An 18676-nucleotide genomic window follows, 5' to 3' on the forward strand; every position below is an offset into this window, starting at 1 on the left:
AAGCTGTGCTTTATCGTGTAAATAATTATGACCTTTAAATATTATTGCGTGCCATCAGCCTTTATTGATTTGTCAGGAGCCCAGCAAGCTCATAACACTTAGAGCGCTTTATTTGATACTAAACAACAGTTTATATTACCAACAATTTCTTTCTCTGAAACATTGTCATAGGCACATGTGCTCTGTGTGCCTAAAACAAAATTGCTATTTAGTGCTGTATCTTTACCAATATATATTTATGTCCCAGGCTTTATGCACTGTCCTTGAAATGTGCTTACTCACTGTGCTAATGTTTGTGTAATTCATTTTATAGGTTATGTAAAACAGTAGCATATGTGCTGATAGTTGCTATTCTTATTCTGGATATATATACTGTATATATGCAATAGTGGAAAGTAGGATCTGACTACCAGCTTGAAGATTAATCACAAAGTTTTTAGCCCAGCCTATGTGATGACTTGTCACTTATAGAGGACAGGCTTGATGGGCAGAATGAGCGTTGGTATGGGGTTCAAATTGGACCACAGGTAATGGGCAGGTGGAGCATAAGAGGGTAAGAAAAGGAGGTTTGCTTTGTGGGTAGGAATAGGCATGCCTTATCTTTTAGTCTCCTTGTCACTTCCTGTGAGCCAAAAAAAAATCACCATACAATTGAGATGAACAAAGCTAGACATGTTTAAAGTTCAAAAGTACCAAGTGAAAATAAAAAAGGGAAAAAAGCAGAGTGCAGCCACCACATCTAAGAACCAACAACCTGCAATACTACTAGTGCACATATGGTTTATGATTATAGTATTATATACCACTGAATTATAGTATTATATGCCTTTTTTGGTCTGCTTTTCATCAAATCAGCAAGAGTACTTTTTAGGAAAGAACATTTAGGAACTTCAGGATAATTAAGCTCAGAAGTAATCATTACTTCTGTATATTCTAGACACCATTTCATTAATTGTATTTATTTAAAGCAGAATGTTCTTAATTTTTAATGACTGTCTACCCTTTAAATCAAGTTTGCTTTAATTCTTGACTTTGTATGCCAGCAAACCTTTTGTTTTGAGTCATTTTTTTTTTGTTTGTTTATACTATGCCTGTAAAAAGCAAACGTGTCACAAGTCAGAACAATGGGGCAAAGGTGCAGTGTTTATGATTATTTCTTAAGAAATAAAGCCAGTACCTGCCAAATAGTACCAAATGGTTTAATGCAATATTGCAGACTTTACATGACCCTACGTGCGATTTGTAGTGGCAACATTACGTGACCAAAAGCACATGTACTTCATCTATGCACTCAGGTATTCCAGATTTAAATAAATAGTAACCATTTAAACTTTGTTTTGTCTGAATAATGTTAATACCATAAATTAATGTGAAAGGTATTTCATAGTCCATGTGCTATGTGGTCTCTTATTTCTTTATTGCAGTGGTTCCTAACTAGTTAAGGACATATTTAAAGGTAAACTAGAATGGTTTGGAGTAAATTGTATTTTTTAGAAATACATATGCAGAGAAAGAAACTTCAGATAAGAGGATCAAGGACAAAAAGAATAGATAATCTGGTGCTGGCAATAGTATGCATGGATTTAGGGAAACCAACACACCAGTTAGTTCTTGTACAATGCTTTAAACCAAAATCCAATATCGTTTGTATGATGAGACAAAACCAGAAATTGTGGTTGAAACTTCCAGATGATACAATTTTTTTTTAATTTGGAAATGGCTTGTTTGCTAATCATGCCTAAACAGCTCTGCTCTATAAAGCATTCCAGGAGTTCAGCTGGGATGGAAAACATGTTATGATAAGTTTTGTTTGCCATACAACAACTAATGAAAAATTTTGCTCCTAATTTCCTAATTTTATCTCAACATCCCCAGCTAAGAGACTGTTTGCAGGTGAAGGGGATTTTAGTGTATATGCAGCCAATGAGTGCATTGGTTCCTGTCTATGATCTTGCCCTGCCATTGGCTACTTGTCCTTTTTAGCATCTTAGTTCCCAGACACTATTTGTCTGTTGTGTAGTTTAGTCTGTGAATGTTTGCTGCTTGGACCTTACTTTACATGTGACCCCAACTCTGCTTTTCTTAACCCTCAGATACCTTGTTTGCCAGACTGACAACCTGTATTTGACTCTTGGTTCTGTTTCCTTGACTTGCCTCTGCTGTACTCTTCTACTGACCCTAGACCAGGGGTGGGCAAACTTTTTTAGTCAGGGGCTATAATCTGAAAAAAAATTTGCCAGAGGGGCCGGGTTGATAACAGAGTGGGCGGGGTTATGCCATCATGACGCCCTTGAATGTGACGTCACAATGGCATAACCCCACCCACTCTCCCCTTGCAAGCTCAAATCCCGAGATGGGATAGTGGGCAGGTTATGTTCAGTGACAGCCCGGCCACCCTCCCATCGCGGGCTCAGATCCCGGAAAGTGTTCCTACTCAGGGTGGCACTGGCTAGAATCACGGAACACCCAAAGGCCAGAGAAACATCCCTGTTGGGCCATAGTTTGCCCATGCCTGCCCTATACTGTCTGGCTTCCCATTGTCAGCCCTTCCGAGACACCATCCTTTGCACACTAAAGTCCTGGGGGCAACTGTGTGTTGGGACGGCGCATCTAGCTTCCCGAAGGCTGAGTGGGTGCTTGCTATAGAAGAATAGTGCGGAGTAGACTAGGAAATTGGCGCCTGGGGAGCGCTGGCCCTAAACCAGGGCTTTATATCAAGTAGCTGTTATATCAACAGCTACTTTTCTATATTCCTGCCACTCTGGGGAAACCTTTGTGATACCAACAAAAATACTACTTACACCATGGGCTTCAGAGGGATTAAAAAGTGTCAAATCCGTCATCAATCTAATTATTAAAAGAAATTACACTTTGCCAAAAAAACGCTAGCAGAACCTAATCCAATTATAAAAGCCATTCTGCGGATGAATCTGTGGTATTGTTATCAACGTGATTAAATTAAAAAATCCATGCTTATTGAGAGTGCCTAAAAATAAAACATTTTTTTCAAACTTTTGCTCACTACACTTTAACTCCTCCTTATTTACTTATTACCACAAAATATAAGAAAAAATAATATTATAAAAAAATAGGTAATACTAAACTTATGGGACACTATGATTACTACAGGCAGTAAAAAATTGCTCACAATCCATTAAGCAAAAAAAAAAAAAACGAAAAGATTCAACCTGAACCACATAGCATTAAGCTTGTTTTTGAGAAATTGATATTAATATTTCAGATGGAATGAAATTTTAAAAAAAGATACAATCCATACATTCTTTGCAGTCTGTCTAACAACACTAATCAAAAATTGACGCATGCATTTGAATTAACATCCTGGTACACAATTAGGATACTTTTTGGGCCCCTTTGTCCAAACAAAGCTATTATCAGACTGAGGACTTACTTCTTATGCCCACTTTCATTCTGCCTGAATTAGACTAGATCACCATATTGTTTATTCGGACAATTTTATTAAAGATTGGTCATCAATTTTAGTTTTTCTTTATTTTTTCTTTCATTCTACTCTGATCTGTTTGTATGATTTAGCTTAGGGTATACAGATAATGTTGCAGGAATGTTTTGTACATTGTACATCTTTATTTTACTTCCTAAAAAATTGTTTAATAAATAGATTATTGGTGTGGGCATTACAGAAATAATGTTGCAGGTACTATATAAAGTACACAAACTTGATTTCTCCCAAGAATTGGGTGTGCTTAGACAAGGGTCTGCTTTTGATTTATAGTGGAGAACAACATTTGCTAGAAAAACAGATTTGCTGTTGATATGTAGCATGATATATAGGTCTGTACTAAAGACAGTAAATATGTCATACTCAGTAGTTTATTGGCATTTTTTGTTGTTTTTGTGTCACTGAAATAAAGCAAAGCTGGAATACCACATGACATTTTGACGACATAGGTAGAATTTGCCCAATAAAATTACTTTTCATGTCACTGCCTTTAAACTCTTTGTAACAAAGGTTGCTGGCTTTCCTGTGCTGTGTCCTTTTTTTGTAACTAAATTTTAACTACTGAACAGAAATTTAGGTGGAGGTTACACTCCCAGAGCTCTAACTGCAAATCCTACATCCTCGCTTGCCAGAGCCATGTCTTCTTAGAGAGTAACATTGGCTATTATTTACCTGTTTTTAATTGACCCGCAACATTTTGCCTGTCAGACTTGCACCCCTTTTCAGAAAAAGTATGTTGAATGACATTAGCCATTTTCAACATTTTTCAACAAAAGGAGTGCAGGAACAGACCTTCTACATAGAACAGCTTAGGAATTAAGTTGAGTATGGCAGCAAAAAATGTTTTAGGCCCTGACATTTTTAACTAGATTTTAACTAATTAATTAGATTTTTAACTAAATTTAAATACTACTAATAATATTTTATGCCTGTTCACTGACTACGTCTAAGTTTATACAAAGTCAGTGCCTCACCTAACAGTGAAACAAAAATCAGAATGGCACCCCTAGACCATGTACCTGCAAAAAACCGGGAGAATGCATGTGATGTGCCATAAATTAGCAACCAGAAAATGCGCTGGAGGAAGCAAATAGAACAGTTACATGCTACATAAACTAAAACAAATACTCCAAGAATTTCATGTTATACAAACTACAATACAAGTTATATTTATACTCACAAAGCTTTTCATTGTGAAAGGTAAAACCTGTAACCAATTCATCATACTGGGTTTTGCTCAACTCCTTTGCAATGCCCCAACCTGATACAAAGTCATAAGTCATCCCTTGGGAATATCCATACCATGAATGGAGTAGTACTTATACAGCTGTAAACAATGAGACAAAAGATTTGTAATTCTGCTACAGCAGTCTTGCAATTTACACTTTTCTGCCACACTGTTTAGCTATTAAAAAATTTACCAAAGTTTACTAATTCATGAACAAACCAAAAGTTGAAAAGTGACATCAAATCCTCCAGTTTAAACTAAGAAAAGATGGTATAACTCATTCCAATTGGTAGATCTTACTCTGATTGCACACTGGAGGCCGCCGTCAGTATTACCCAAAGAAATAATAAAGGCCACAGTGCGCATGTGCAGTATAAAGAGGAGCGGGCTGGGATTTTGTTGGAAGAAACAGCATCAGCATTATCAGCATTGTAGGAACGTTTATTAAATTAATATTTCACCAAGCCTGAACTTTTTCTTTGAAGCCCAACAACGGACTATTCACATAATGTAGTCTGTAATGATGCTGTGAATTGCCAACTCTAGATGGGGGTCAACACACCAGCGCTGGAATGCTTTTAACACCCCAAAAACCAAGTACCGGTATGTGCTTGGCATGAACATCTACATGATGGTGTCAATCAAAGGGGCTCCCATATATGTACATTTACTTTATGATTTTTCCCAGGCTTTACATATTTGTTTTATTTCCTTTAGAACAGCAGGGGAATAGATTGTCAGTAACAGAATTGGTCTGTGATTGAACCCTGAACTTCTCAGATTTGGAACTTTTACCCTGCATGGCTGCCACTGAGACCTTTGATAACTGACCTGATCTTTGCTTAGTGATTCCTGGATCCTGATTACCAGATTACTTGCCCCTGTATCTGTTTCTGTAACCAGTCTGGATGGTCTTCCTATTTAAACCCTGGAGCTTCCTGTTCCCTTTGCCTGATCATTGTGATTTTGCTCATTGACTACTCTCAACTATTGCTGCATAACTATCTCAGGACTTTGATTGACTGTATCCTGCTGGATTGACAGACCAGCCTCCTGCTGCTTGGAACTACTGATTACTCCTCCTTTTCTCTGCCTGCTGTGGCCTTGAGCTACTGGTTCCATACTGTGTCCCCAGATTCTTGACATAGTGTAGATAGTAGTGCCCTTGTTCAGTACATGTCCAATCATCCTAGTTTGCTATTAAAATCAGTAATATGCAGTTGGTTGCAGCTTTTAGTAAAATAGCTGATAATACATAAAAAAGTAGAACTAAACACCATGTATACTCACTCACTTGTCCCCGGTCTGAAGTGGGCACCGCCATCTTCTTTTTTCTTCTCTTCCTTCTGTACATCTTCAGCCATCTTGATTGGCTAGGACGGAATGAAGGAGTTCATTTAGTCCAGGCAGCCATAGTGGAAGCAAGGATGTGCTGGTATCCCTTCAGCTCAGTAAATTTGACAGTTCAGGGAGCAATCAGTGAGATGAGTATGTTTCATTGCCGAAAGTACATTGCCCATGTCTTTCTGCAATACATTTCTGATTGGAGATTTTGGAAAGTGGAACTTCAGTTCCACTTTAACATAAAGATTAACATAAGTAAGTGACAAGAGTAAAGTACAAGAGATATAATAATGTTTTAGTGAATGTCAGATTCACCGCTTCATAAATAGACCCCTTATTTGGTTTATTTAGGGGAGCACAGAGAATATATCCATAACAACTAGTTTTAAGTTTACTGGGGCCATTTAGGAGTTACTATGGGCCACTGAATTATTAGATTTTTTGTCATTTTGTGTGTGCATCATTATACTGATTAAATGTTTAACTTTTGGTGATATTTGCACAGGGAATGCATTCATCTAGTAAGGGTCATGTTACATCAGTAAGAAAATGTAATTTAAAAAAATTGTCAAAATAGAGAAAATTCGAAATCAATGCACAGAGATTACATAATGTTTATTGATGTCAGTCTGAAAGAAAACACAATCCATTGTACTGTAAATCCTGACATAATTTATGACTGACCATAGGCTGACCTATACCAAAATAAAGATTGCATCCTGTATTTTATCAGTGTATTACCAGGACCAGTCTCAGTCTTACTATCTCTATCTAAGTATAGTGCACGTTTTGCAGAAGTTCAATAAAAATAACCTATCCCCTTATTCTCTTTTCACTACAAAGAGGTAAATTTTAGCATCTACTTACTTGAAGATTCCCAAGGGGGTTTATTTATAAATCAGTTTGTCTAAAATTCTCAAGCTAACAATATCAGTGATGACTTACCATCAACTACTGAGACAACAGACAGTCAGTAGAAGTAATGTACAATAAAGTATAAAAACTGCACATGGAATGTAGTGGTTCGGAGTATGAAATGTACAATTTAGTGTATTTATATACAGAATTCAAGATAGAGTGCAGGGCCCAGAAATCTTTAAGGATCAGAATTAGGAAGTGTGTAAGGCTTAGAGAGCCCAAAGAATGTAGACTTGATGAGTACCTATTGCACAAACTAGATTCAGGAATGCATACACAGTGACTAATACACAGAATGCAGAGAATAGAAATGAGAAATGCTGAGAGTGCAAGGGTTACAGTTTTGTAAAGCAGAGGAGTGCAGGGATCAGGTGTGGCTGACGTTCAAAATGCAGGGCTCAGGCTTATGTGGCATACAAAAATGCAGAGATCAGGTATGCCTAACACACAAAGTACAGGGGTGAAGAGTAATGTTCATACCAGTACAATGCTAAACCCCCCATCATTGTTCCCTCCAGCACAGATGACCCCACTACAGAGTGCCCCTTTTATAAAAACTCTTTTTGAAGAATATTTGATTTAGTATGGCTGCAGATATGACTAGTTTATAAATTATGTTAATTTCAAAACAGTTAAAATATACAACATTAAAAGAAGAAATGTGGTACAGGAATTAGATATTATAAGATCACGGCTTACTATGGCTTTATTCCCTCCTTAAAGAAGTTTATATACTGTGGAAGACCTCTCAATGAAAAAGAAATGCTAAAACATCTTGTCAGTTTATACTTTTCAGAAATAGGAAAGGGATCGTGTTTCTTCTGCACATATAGGAATGCATAATTGTACGTTAACATACACTGCCTGGCCAAAAAAAAAGAATTCCATGTCCTGTAGGTGTAGGGTTATGATGTGGGGTTGATCCAGTTGGTTAAGTCAAGGTTCAATAATGTTATGTGCTAAAAAAATTAAATCAGCTGACTACCCTAAGATACTGTATGACAAAGTTGAATTTTTTCAGGTTGGACTGAATGACCATGAATCATTTTTTGTATTCTCTGATGTTAGAAACTTATTTAAAAAGTCAAAAGATTTATAAGGCACAATTTGTGAAAAGTGAGTGGTACAGGGAGCATCATTTTTACACATAGTTTGGCCACCATAGTCCAGACATCCCACTGAGAACCTTTGGAATATCCTGAAAAAGACAACTCTCTCATCATGAATACAAGAATTTGGTAAAAAATTATTGTAGCTCTGGACAGAAATAAATGCTGTGACATTGCATAAGCTTATTGAAACAATACCACAAGGAATGCACGCCATGATTCAATCTAGAGGTAGTCAAAAAGTAAATATTACAGTGTGTGACTTTGTTTTGGACAAGCAGTGTGTATGTTATGAGATTGTATGTACTGAAAAAAAAACAAATGTATTTTTGAGATCTGACCACCACACAATTCCTTACTTTTGAAATGTTTGCAAAAATAAATAAACCTGATAGTTTAATTTTCTATTATGAAGAATTATTAGAAATGTAATATATACAGTTGAGAAATTTAATATATATATATATATATATATATATGTCTTTTTTTCAGAAAATACTGTTTTTACCATTTGCATGCAATTGTATCACCTGTTTTTGTATCCCAGTCCTGCTTATCTTCTCCGGCCTCCTTCTATCTCCCATCCACATGCACTTGATCTAGTTTCCCAAGTACACAATATCCTTGGACTGTTTGCATAGTGACAATGATGGACCATGCCTCCACAGTGTTGATTAGCTTGTAATCTTCACTAGGGATGTATGAGACCGGTTGACCATGCCGGAGCACAGTTAGGAGACAGTTGTCATCTAATATCACAAAGTGCCTAAAAATATGGAGCTTCGTGGTAGCATAACCAGGTATTAACATAATCAATGTCTAAAAAGACAACCTCTGGAATTGTATTACATTTTTAAAGAGTGTAAGAGATTGCACTAATTAGATTTACACATGCATACTCAATTAGTCCTAATTAAAATATAGCTCCTCTATACTGATCTAATCGGTGAACACTGAACCTGTAATCAGTAGCTTTCATTATGAAATGTCTGTATAAGGTGGACTCATCATTATTTTCCAATGCCCTTGGTTCTCCAAAAGACGATAAAGAAACATATGGAAATGCATCAGGTTACGCAAGAAACATTAGTATGACATGTTTCCCCAGTTCAGGTTGTAGAAAAACACAGATCATCAAACAAATTGATTGACACATGTTCATTTGTATATATCATATGTATACAGCATATCATCTCACAACCCTGTTTTCTCATACACTTGTGACACTTTTCCTAAAATAGCAGTAATAGAGTTTAGTATTGTACCAGACATTATTCAGTGCAAAAAGTTTGTAGTTTAGGTGATACCTTTTATTGGCTAATCTAAGTTATTATTGTAGGTTTATGTATGCATAGAAGATATGTAACACAAAAGATTTGAAATAACTCCTTATTTGAAAAGCCAATTTCTTATTAAGCTAAAAAAACAGAAGCAATAAACGGCTTCCCCTAAACTATGTCTGAGAAAGACATACCAAGTTACAACATGTTTCTATCTAATGAGGTAATTGGCTTAGGTCCATGCTTGCTATTACATTTAAAAAAAAATGCTTGTGGTTTCAAAAGTGTTAGATGCAACTAAATAAAAATGAACAGGATGCTGTATGGTCAGGTAATGCAATCGAGGTTGAACTTTTTATAATTCTTGCATAAAGAATGCACAGAAACACAAGCTATCATCCTATACTGTAAAAAATTATCAGAGGGGACTGCATGTTAGATAGTCGGGCAGATTTCATACGGATTGAGTCCCAAGGCATTTGATTGGAAAGCAGGAGACTATGAAGCAGAATCTAAGGATAGTTGAAGGCTGCCTTTTAGAAAACAAGTTTGTTTTGGACAATATTGGATGATTTATTTAATGCTCAGACATCCTAAATCCCCTTAAGAATAACTCCACCTTGTGGGATCTTGATCTGGATGGCTGGCCCTTCTGAAGAAATTTTGCCCTGAGTTGCTTCCAGCTTTGAAGCTGAAGTAAAGATGCATGGACAGTGGGACTAATGGTTCTTTACACTTAGAAAAAAAAAAAGTCTGTTGGTGTTTTATATGGATTTGTGAACATTTAAATGCCTTAACATTTTTTTTTTGGTTTTGCTATATGGTATGTTTGCTCAGTTAGTATGTGGCATTGGTTTGGGCTGCTTGAGTGATGAATATTTTCATTTAAAGTTTATGTACTTGATTTGCAGAAAAAAGCTATATACTGTAATATCCTGGAAAAAAATATCCCATTAATAAGATTTAATGGCATTTATGTACAGCTGTCACCACTGGAAGGAATGTGGTGTACAGTATAAAGGTTCCTTTGTGAAAAAGTGCACCATATCTATACCACCTGGATGGTTTTGACCTTTTTGTGTTTATAGGCAACAAAAAACTGTGAGATTATTTGCAGATAATTTCCATTACAGAAAAAATGTTTTCCAAGATGAAGGAACTATGGTAACAAGAGTAAGTTGTCCACGAAGCCAAATCAGAGTTTTCACCTCCCAACAACTTAACATGGGGTAAATTCTGACTTGAGTGATGAGAAAATTATGGGGACTGCCACAGTTTAGCCATTTTTGAAAATACTAGTTGTGTAACCGAGATTGGCTAAAATATGCTTCAATATTCAAAATAATACTTTTTTCCAAACTTCTTAGTGCAGCCTTTCTATTTAACAGGGGGGAACCATTGATATACCTTTTAGGTCTTAGGGAACGCCTGCTATTATTACTAAATCCACAGCTCATAGTATTAGTGTGGTGGTCAGTGGGAGGAATGCTTCTTACATTGCTGGCATCTAACCTAAGAGGCATACATTGCTCTTTGCTCAAGGAACCCCTAGCAACCTCTGGAGAAACCCTGGTTGAGAAACACTTACTGAGAGACTAAAAAAAAAAATACTGAATATAAAAACATGTTAGCTTGGTAACTAAAAATTAAAAGAAAAATGTTAGCATTGGCACTTCATATATTTGTCTCATGATAGGATCACTTTAAGAAGAACAACAGCAATGTTGAAAGTGCAATAACCCAATGAGCCATTTAACAAACATCTTTTATTGTTAGCTGCATGTAGAAATTTTATTGGTTGCTGTAGGTTATTGTACTTTGTGTACTGTAGCAGCATTTTGGATTGCCTTGTTTGCTATAAGTCTATTCAGAAAACCATGAAGAAAAAAACAGGTTTTGGCCTAAGGAATTGCTATTGATGTTGAGCATTCATTTGAAAAACAGCCAGTTTTAAATCTTTGGTCTTACAAGGTGTTAGATGTGTTAGTATATGAGAACTATAAGGCATCCAGAATTGATTTTGTTTAGTAAAATTAAATTTCAGCTTTAAATGATGGATTTTTAGGATTTCTTGCACTTAGATCTTTTGATAAGACCAAATCCAGTGATGTGGATTGGCATTACACCTGAAATAAACAGGACTTGTTTTGTGTAATTGTTAAAAAGTGCAGCAACACAAAAACATAAACTACGGGATACATCTTGATCAGAGACACAGTCAACGGTTAGATCAGAACATTGCAATATGCAGCTGTGTTTTAACTTTATTTTGAAGGTATGCACAGATATACAGAGCCTTCAGTCCAGTTGTTTTTTTTTTTATATTGCATACGGCTTTGTAGATTGCTGAAACTGGAGGAGGAAAGCACAAAGATAAGATCTCGGAGGGAACCAGTTCCCCATGCATGTTTATAAGTAGCTTCTTTTGTAACAAGAACGCCAAAGAAAATAAATAAAAATGAAATGTGAAAACAAGACCACAAGGACAACCTGTGTCTGTGGAATAGGAAGGTGGAGTCAAGTCAGCAAAATCTGAGAAGTTTTTTGCATCCGCTCATTCAAGTCCAAAAGTACTTGTCTCCTCAACTGCTATCAACAACTTCTCATGTAACATTGAGTAAGATGGGTACGGTGGAAGATCCAGGCGATTGAAGCATGTGTGTGCCCTGTATTGGACAAATAAAAAGAAATTATCAGTCATTTATAATAATGGGGAATTATTATAAGAAAAGTTTAATTGAACATATAAATAATGCTAATTTCACAGCAAAATTGCATGCATGCAGTCATGTATAGTGTATGAGGACATCAAGGGCTTATTCAAATTCCAGAAGCATTGAAGAGCTGCCACATCACAAGAACAAAACAAGCATTTACCTAGTTTAAATTAGAGAAAATGCAGATTTGTCAGTTTGAAAAAGTAATTAGAATAGGATGTATCAAATTAGTTTTCACAAAAATATCCTTCTTAGTGAATATGCAAGTGAACCTGTTTTATTTAAACCTCGGATATCTAGGGTCTAGTGTAGTCTTTGGTAATATTGTGTGGTGCCATCATGACATTATCAAAAGAGCTTTCTAAGCTCTTCAGCAAGAATGTTGTGGATGTCTGTGAGCTTTCTGTGGGCTGGCAAGGGACTTATAAAGATTATCAAATTATTTGAAGTCAAGCATTCCACTGTAAGGAAAATAATCTACAAGTAGTGTTAATTTCAAACAGCTGCTAGTTAAATTCCTTATTTAAAATCCAATTGAAATGATGTGGGGGATTTGAAATGGGTTCTTCATGCAAGGAAACCCACAAACATCTTGCATTAGAAGGAATTTTGCATAGAGGAGCATTAAAAACAAATAAATAAATAATACAGATTTAACATTGGAGACTAGAAGGCATTTATTCAAAATCCCTATATGAACTAAAAGTGGTAATACCAACTTTTAAGACCAAGAATGTATTTATATTTTCCACAGTACATCATTAAATCTATTGATATTTATGTTGACAAATTGAAAAGGCAAATGTTTCCTGTGGTTTTATGCTTGACACCTTTATCTTTCCTAATGTTCTAATGATTCTTTAAATATGTTTAAAAAGACATGGGGTATTTTCACTTTTTTACACCATTGTCTGAAACCATTCACATTACCTTGGAAGAGATGTTATTTTCCCCCATTTTTCTATACAGAAGCGCCTGAGTCCATTGCTTCCTCGCAGAGCTGCAAATCCTTCATATGGCACGCTCGATGTTCCAGTGACAAACTGTAAGAGTCGTAACCTCTGTTCATTGTTAAACCTTTCCACAGCTGCCCAGAACCACCGGATTACAATGTGTCCATCATGGTAACCTTAGAGCCGAGAAGACAGAACAAGTTTTCAACCAACCAAGCCCTTAAGATATCCCCCAAAAAAGTGTAATATAAGGACAGTGTGCAGTAATGGCTGCTATATAATATATGTACATGCCATGTGGTTATATGGTGTAATCACTTTATGTGGATTGAGATCTGTTTGAAAAGGGTTGAGTTACTACAGAAAACAGGGCTGTTCACAAAGTAAAAGCTTGCTTTAGAAACCATATGTTCACTTTGCAAAGTGAATGTTGAGAAAGTAAGATAAACATATTCACTTTAAGCTCCCAAACGTGCTGTCAATAATCTTCTTTTTTATTTTATCCACCTCATACATGATTAGGTGTTCATATTACACATAGCTTCGCCTATTCACAATAATTTTCCTAATGCACAGTCCAAGGCGAAAATTTCAACCTTTGTTATTATGGCTATACTCAACACCACCAAATACATGCAGAATACTTGCAACCTATTGTAATGAAAATGTTGCTAGATAGAGATGCCCTTGTTGTGTCTAGTATGGTGGTGTGTGCCTCGTATGGAAGCCAATTGGTAAAACTACAGGTATTAGACTATACTGTCTATAGGAAGCAAGGTAGCTACTCTTGTTGCCTTCCAGCCAGTGGGTCCTAAGTTTAAATCTCATTAGGGTTTTTTTTTGGATGGTGGTATGCATGATTTCTTTGTGTTTGCATCGGTGCTCTGGTTTCTAAGCATGCACTGGTAAATTTTTTGTCTTTAATGAGTTTATTAGGAAAGTTAGAGTCCTATTTAGAAAGATAAAAAATGTGATTGCATATATACCGGTACTCAGTCATGTTGCTTTGTCAGTGCTTTATATACATGTAAATGTGACAAATAAGTATAGATAGTTTCAATGATCTTTAGGAAAAGCGGTTATTGGTACTGATTTGTTTATGTAGTGCTGTTAAAAATGAGCCTATTGATGTTAAACATGCAGACATACAAGTGACACAAAGTAATTTACCTCCTCTGTATTCTGTGTTGTTACGCCAGTCATTGAGATCTATTTCTGCTGTGCCTGCAATGACCAGTTCAAGTTCTCTTGCATCAAACACAGACACAAGTCTTGAATCAACAACCTGAAATGCAGAATAAGCTTTCATTATAAAGTCAGGACATTTTTATGTTTATCAATAAAAAAATGCAAAGGAGACATTTTGTACAGCTTTTTCTAGACATCCATTACAAGCATTATTTCCAGATGTTCCAAGTTTAATCTTCACTGTTATTTATTAGATAAATATATGAACGAAAGTGTAAACCAGTAATACTCTCCACTGAACAATAAATAAAGATATGTTTGTGTATTTTACTTATGTAAATGTGAAAATGCCATGGCAAACAATCAACCAGCAGAACATTTTTAAAGCATTTACAGTGCCATCTTGTGGATAAATATGTTTATCATCTATATTTTTTAATATTTTAATATTATTAATTAGATCAAACAAAATGTTTTTGAAAAGGTAGTCCACATAATAAACCATACAATAACTTTCCCAATGCACTGTAATGGAAGCAGGTCTTGTGTCCCCACTGGGGAGATTCCTGTCAGGACTGAAAATATTGATATATTTTTACAGTCAGAACATTGGCTGCAACAAAACAATTTATTGTACAAAATTGTTTTTGTTTGAAAATGAATAACATTTGGCATTTTCTGACTCGATAACAATCCCTCATCACAGTGATAAGGAAAGGGGGTGATATCTCCCCAGTGAGATCACAAAAAAGTGTAATAGTAGTGTATTCAAAGCTAAAAAATACTTCTTAACCATTGCATAATTAATTTCTAATTATATTACCTAATTCTAATATTCCCTAAACTATGTAAAACACACACTGGTTCAGCAAGCTAATCTCACTATTCCTAAAACCTAACTCCTAACCTAACTAACTTATGTGAGCTATTAATACCAGTTTAACACTTTTAACCTCAAAACCCTAACTGTAACCTAAAACTGAATATAAACTCCCTAGCAATTAGTGGTCTATTTATAAAGCTGTGACTGACATTCACTGAAATATTCCCTGGTGGAGAATCCTCCTGGTCTATGTGTTTCAATGACACTAACTGATTCTCCACCAGGGAATGTTTCAGTTAATGTCAGTAAATGTACTACTTTAAAAATAGATCTCCTAATCTCCAACATGTTTTTTTAATGTAATCTTCTTCTGCTTTATACTTTCTTTATCCCTTGCTTAGTGCTGTGTTTAAAAATTCTCTGCCTTGGATTTCTGGTCCCTACAACAATTATTGTCATGTCTTTAAACCCTTACAATAATTTTATGTTTAAAGCCATACCTCGTAAAAACCCCGCACAAGAGCTTCAGTTTGTTGAACTACTCCCCGTTCCACTCGCCATTTTACCATCTTTTCTATATATTCTTTCTTATTCTTTTCTGTTACTGGTATGTTTGTTCCACCAGACTTCAGCTCTCTTTCTGTGACCTGTCAGAAAATCGGACATTCCAGCTTAACAGATGCCATAATATGGTATCAACTTATGTTAGATGTTTTAACAATTCTGATACAATTACAGACATCAGGTTCATATTTCAGCTTTTTTGGACCAGGACACAACATGCATATAGGAACATAGAGCTTATTTAGAAAGGTGCTTAAAAAAATAACAATTACTATTTTATTCGAGTATAAACCAAGCTTTTTTGACCTGCAAATGTCATTAGAAAAACACTCAAGAGGAAATGACCCATTATGACTAACTCAAAAGTACAAAATACTTAAACCTGTAAAAAGGGGGAAATGATAAACCAACTGAGCTCCTGGATGTATTTATTCACATTAGTTTATTGCTATCTCTGTTAAGTCAATGTAGTTTTCCTGTTTTTGTAGCTAAAAGTAGGTACCTTTTGAATCAGTTCAAATGTATATAGGTGCTGTTTTCTTTAGCAACAAATAAGTATGGATTTTGAAAGGAAAATATGATTCTTTGTTCTGCAGGAAAAATAAGATCTTTCTTTTACATGAACATGAACATGTTAAAAGAACAATAACAAAGGGGATGCATACATACAGATCTTTCTTCATATTAATAAATAATGAAAACGTAATATTCAGATATGCCTTAAACCCACTTTGGTCCCAGACACCATGAACTAAAATTAAAATGGAATAAAAATGTAAATGTCTGCTTACTCCCAACACAGACCCTGATTTATATATTCTCTCCAAGGCAGGAGAGAATACACTTTCTTCCGTGAAGCTGGGATATCCAGCAAACCTGGAGTGGATTTCCTAAAAGTAATTTGCTATTTGTTAGCAAATGTTTTCAATTCTGGACCAGATCCAATTCAGGTTTTAGGCCCACTGTTCTCATACAAGATAAAAACTGCAGAAAAAAATTACCTTTTGATGTCCGTAATCTATTCAGATAATGTTTTATCCAATCCTATCCTAATTTCATTTGAGTTCTGTGTCTTTTTTTATACCTATCTATTTAACAAGAATTTCTTGACAGCAACGAGCCCTGATATTATCTTAATTTTGTTACATTCAACATGCTTCTCAATGTTGAAAGAATAGCCAGGAGATTGTGAAGATTGAAAAGTTGTAGAATAAATTTTACACCAGAATATGGAGGCATCATCCAATGTCTTATGAATTTTCCAGTGCTCTGCAGAGAAAACTACATTTGAATGGAGACATAAGTATCTGTATTACTTTTAGAATATGTTTCAATCTAATATACTTCATAAGTAAAGTATATTTCTATAAATAAATAAAAAAATATATTTTGTAAAGTCCTAAATAAAGACGTTACATGTCTTAGCAAAAAAGATCACTGTTTTTTAGAGTGGATTGTTCTGAGAAATCAGAATAATAATGCTTTTATGCTAAGGCACTTAGCACCATGCACTTCATCTACATAAATTATTAAAGTGCACCTAAACTCACATATTTCACTTTACATAAAAAGGTAAACAACCCTTTTATGTAGAGTAAAAATTCTGTCAAATAAAAAAAAAAGGGTGAAGCACTGCCCCCTAATTCTTGATCACCTAGGCAGTTGAGAATGAATAGCATCCCAAGCATGCGCAGAAGGAGCCTTTTTGTGCAAAAAAAAAAATTTTTTTTTCTCATTTTTTCAGATCTCATGCATGCGCAGAGGGTTCAGCCATTTTTTTTTTTATCTTACGTCACCAAATCTCGCGCCTGGGTCAGGTGACATGGGGAGAAGAAAATAAGATGGCCGTGCCCAGTGCACCGGCTCCGGGATGACGCGGAGCGATCGGAGTGCCCTAAGGAATTGCAGGTAAGTGGATTTTTTTTTTTTTTTTGCTGTTTTGGGTTTAGTTCCTTTTTTAGGTTCCTGCTTACATGTCAATAATGAAGAATATAATACACTTTGGCCAATATAATATGAAATATTAAGAATGCATATTGCTAGTAAAAAGTAAAGAATGTCAGTGAAAAATGCTAAATATAAACATTTATACAAACTATACTGTACTATGCTTTGATCAGGTACAAAGACTGTCGTGGCTGGATGTTTACTAATTCAGATACATATCTCCTAAATATGGATTTTTGCATAAAGCACAAGTGAATAACATTGACATTTTAACCTATACCAGTTTATTAGAGAATATGAGGATATATTTGTTTCTTTTGTGATTTATGTAGTTGAGTCAGGATTTTATTTATTGATTTGATTAGCATTTTAATTATAGGGGTATGAAGGAATCAGGGAAGGCAAAAAATTGTATAATTCAAATTCAGCTTTAGTGTCTCCAGTGTCCTGAAGAATATATTAGTAAAAAAACTAACCTGACCAAACACTTCCTCATTGACTGTGAATGTCAAGTCCAAAATATCTGTGATGTCATTATCCTTCATCCATTGTAAACTCTGGTGGAACTCTTCATCCAAGTACTCCAGATCACTGAGATCACAAGGACTGGACAAACATACATAGACATGACTCATTTTCAGGTATTTACATACACAGGTATAATCTACAAGTAATACATCATTAGGATCTAGGTATATACATAAAGGGAAGAAAGTGCCAAATACATGACAATACAACATTAAAACTTAAAAGACTGAACTGAACTCTGCTGCCAAGTGTGAAGTGCAGACATCAGGAAGAGCCTGGGTGTTTACATTTTGACACAATGATGAATATATGAATAGCTGCTGCAGATATAGAGTGCACTACAACTCATACCAGTAGCTTTCAGTATCCTGGCAAAAGTTCTGAAAACAGACAAAAACCTGCACAGATTTTGCATTCCAGTGACATCAAGTTTTATAGGTTATCAGTTGGAAAAACAGTTCCAGGGAGCATGCAGCAGGGACGTCTCAACGTCTATTTAATTTAGCAAGCAAGTGTTTCTGCAGAACAGCACCAAAACATTAGTGGCCAAACAGTGTACTGCAGTCCCTGTATTGAATATGCGATCTGAAATTCATGCC

The 18676-nt window shown here is 35.5% G+C and overlaps 1 protein-coding gene across 3 annotated transcripts in view; it reads right to left on the reverse strand.

The window, feature by feature from the left end:
- Positions 1–8589: 8589 nt before the first annotated feature.
- The window catches only part of HECW1 (HECT, C2 and WW domain containing E3 ubiquitin protein ligase 1), a 154752-nt gene continuing 144665 nt past the window's right edge, over positions 8590–18676 (reverse strand). For all 3 annotated transcript variants that reach the window (XM_072412159.1, XM_072412160.1, XM_072412161.1), the window contains 5 exons: positions 18026–18155; positions 15539–15685; positions 14198–14312; positions 13005–13203; positions 8590–12023 (listed from right to left, as the gene is read on the reverse strand). In XM_072412159.1, coding sequence (XP_072268260.1) covers positions 11912–12023; positions 13005–13203; positions 14198–14312; positions 15539–15685; positions 18026–18155 — 703 coding nt within the window. In that variant the 3' untranslated portion in view covers positions 8590–11911. The remainder of the gene's footprint in view (positions 12024–13004; positions 13204–14197; positions 14313–15538; positions 15686–18025; positions 18156–18676) is intronic.

The sequence above is a fragment of the Pyxicephalus adspersus genome, chromosome 5 (assembly GCF_032062135.1).
Source record: "Pyxicephalus adspersus chromosome 5, UCB_Pads_2.0, whole genome shotgun sequence".
In the NCBI taxonomy this organism is placed as follows: domain Eukaryota; kingdom Metazoa; phylum Chordata; class Amphibia; order Anura; family Pyxicephalidae; genus Pyxicephalus; species Pyxicephalus adspersus.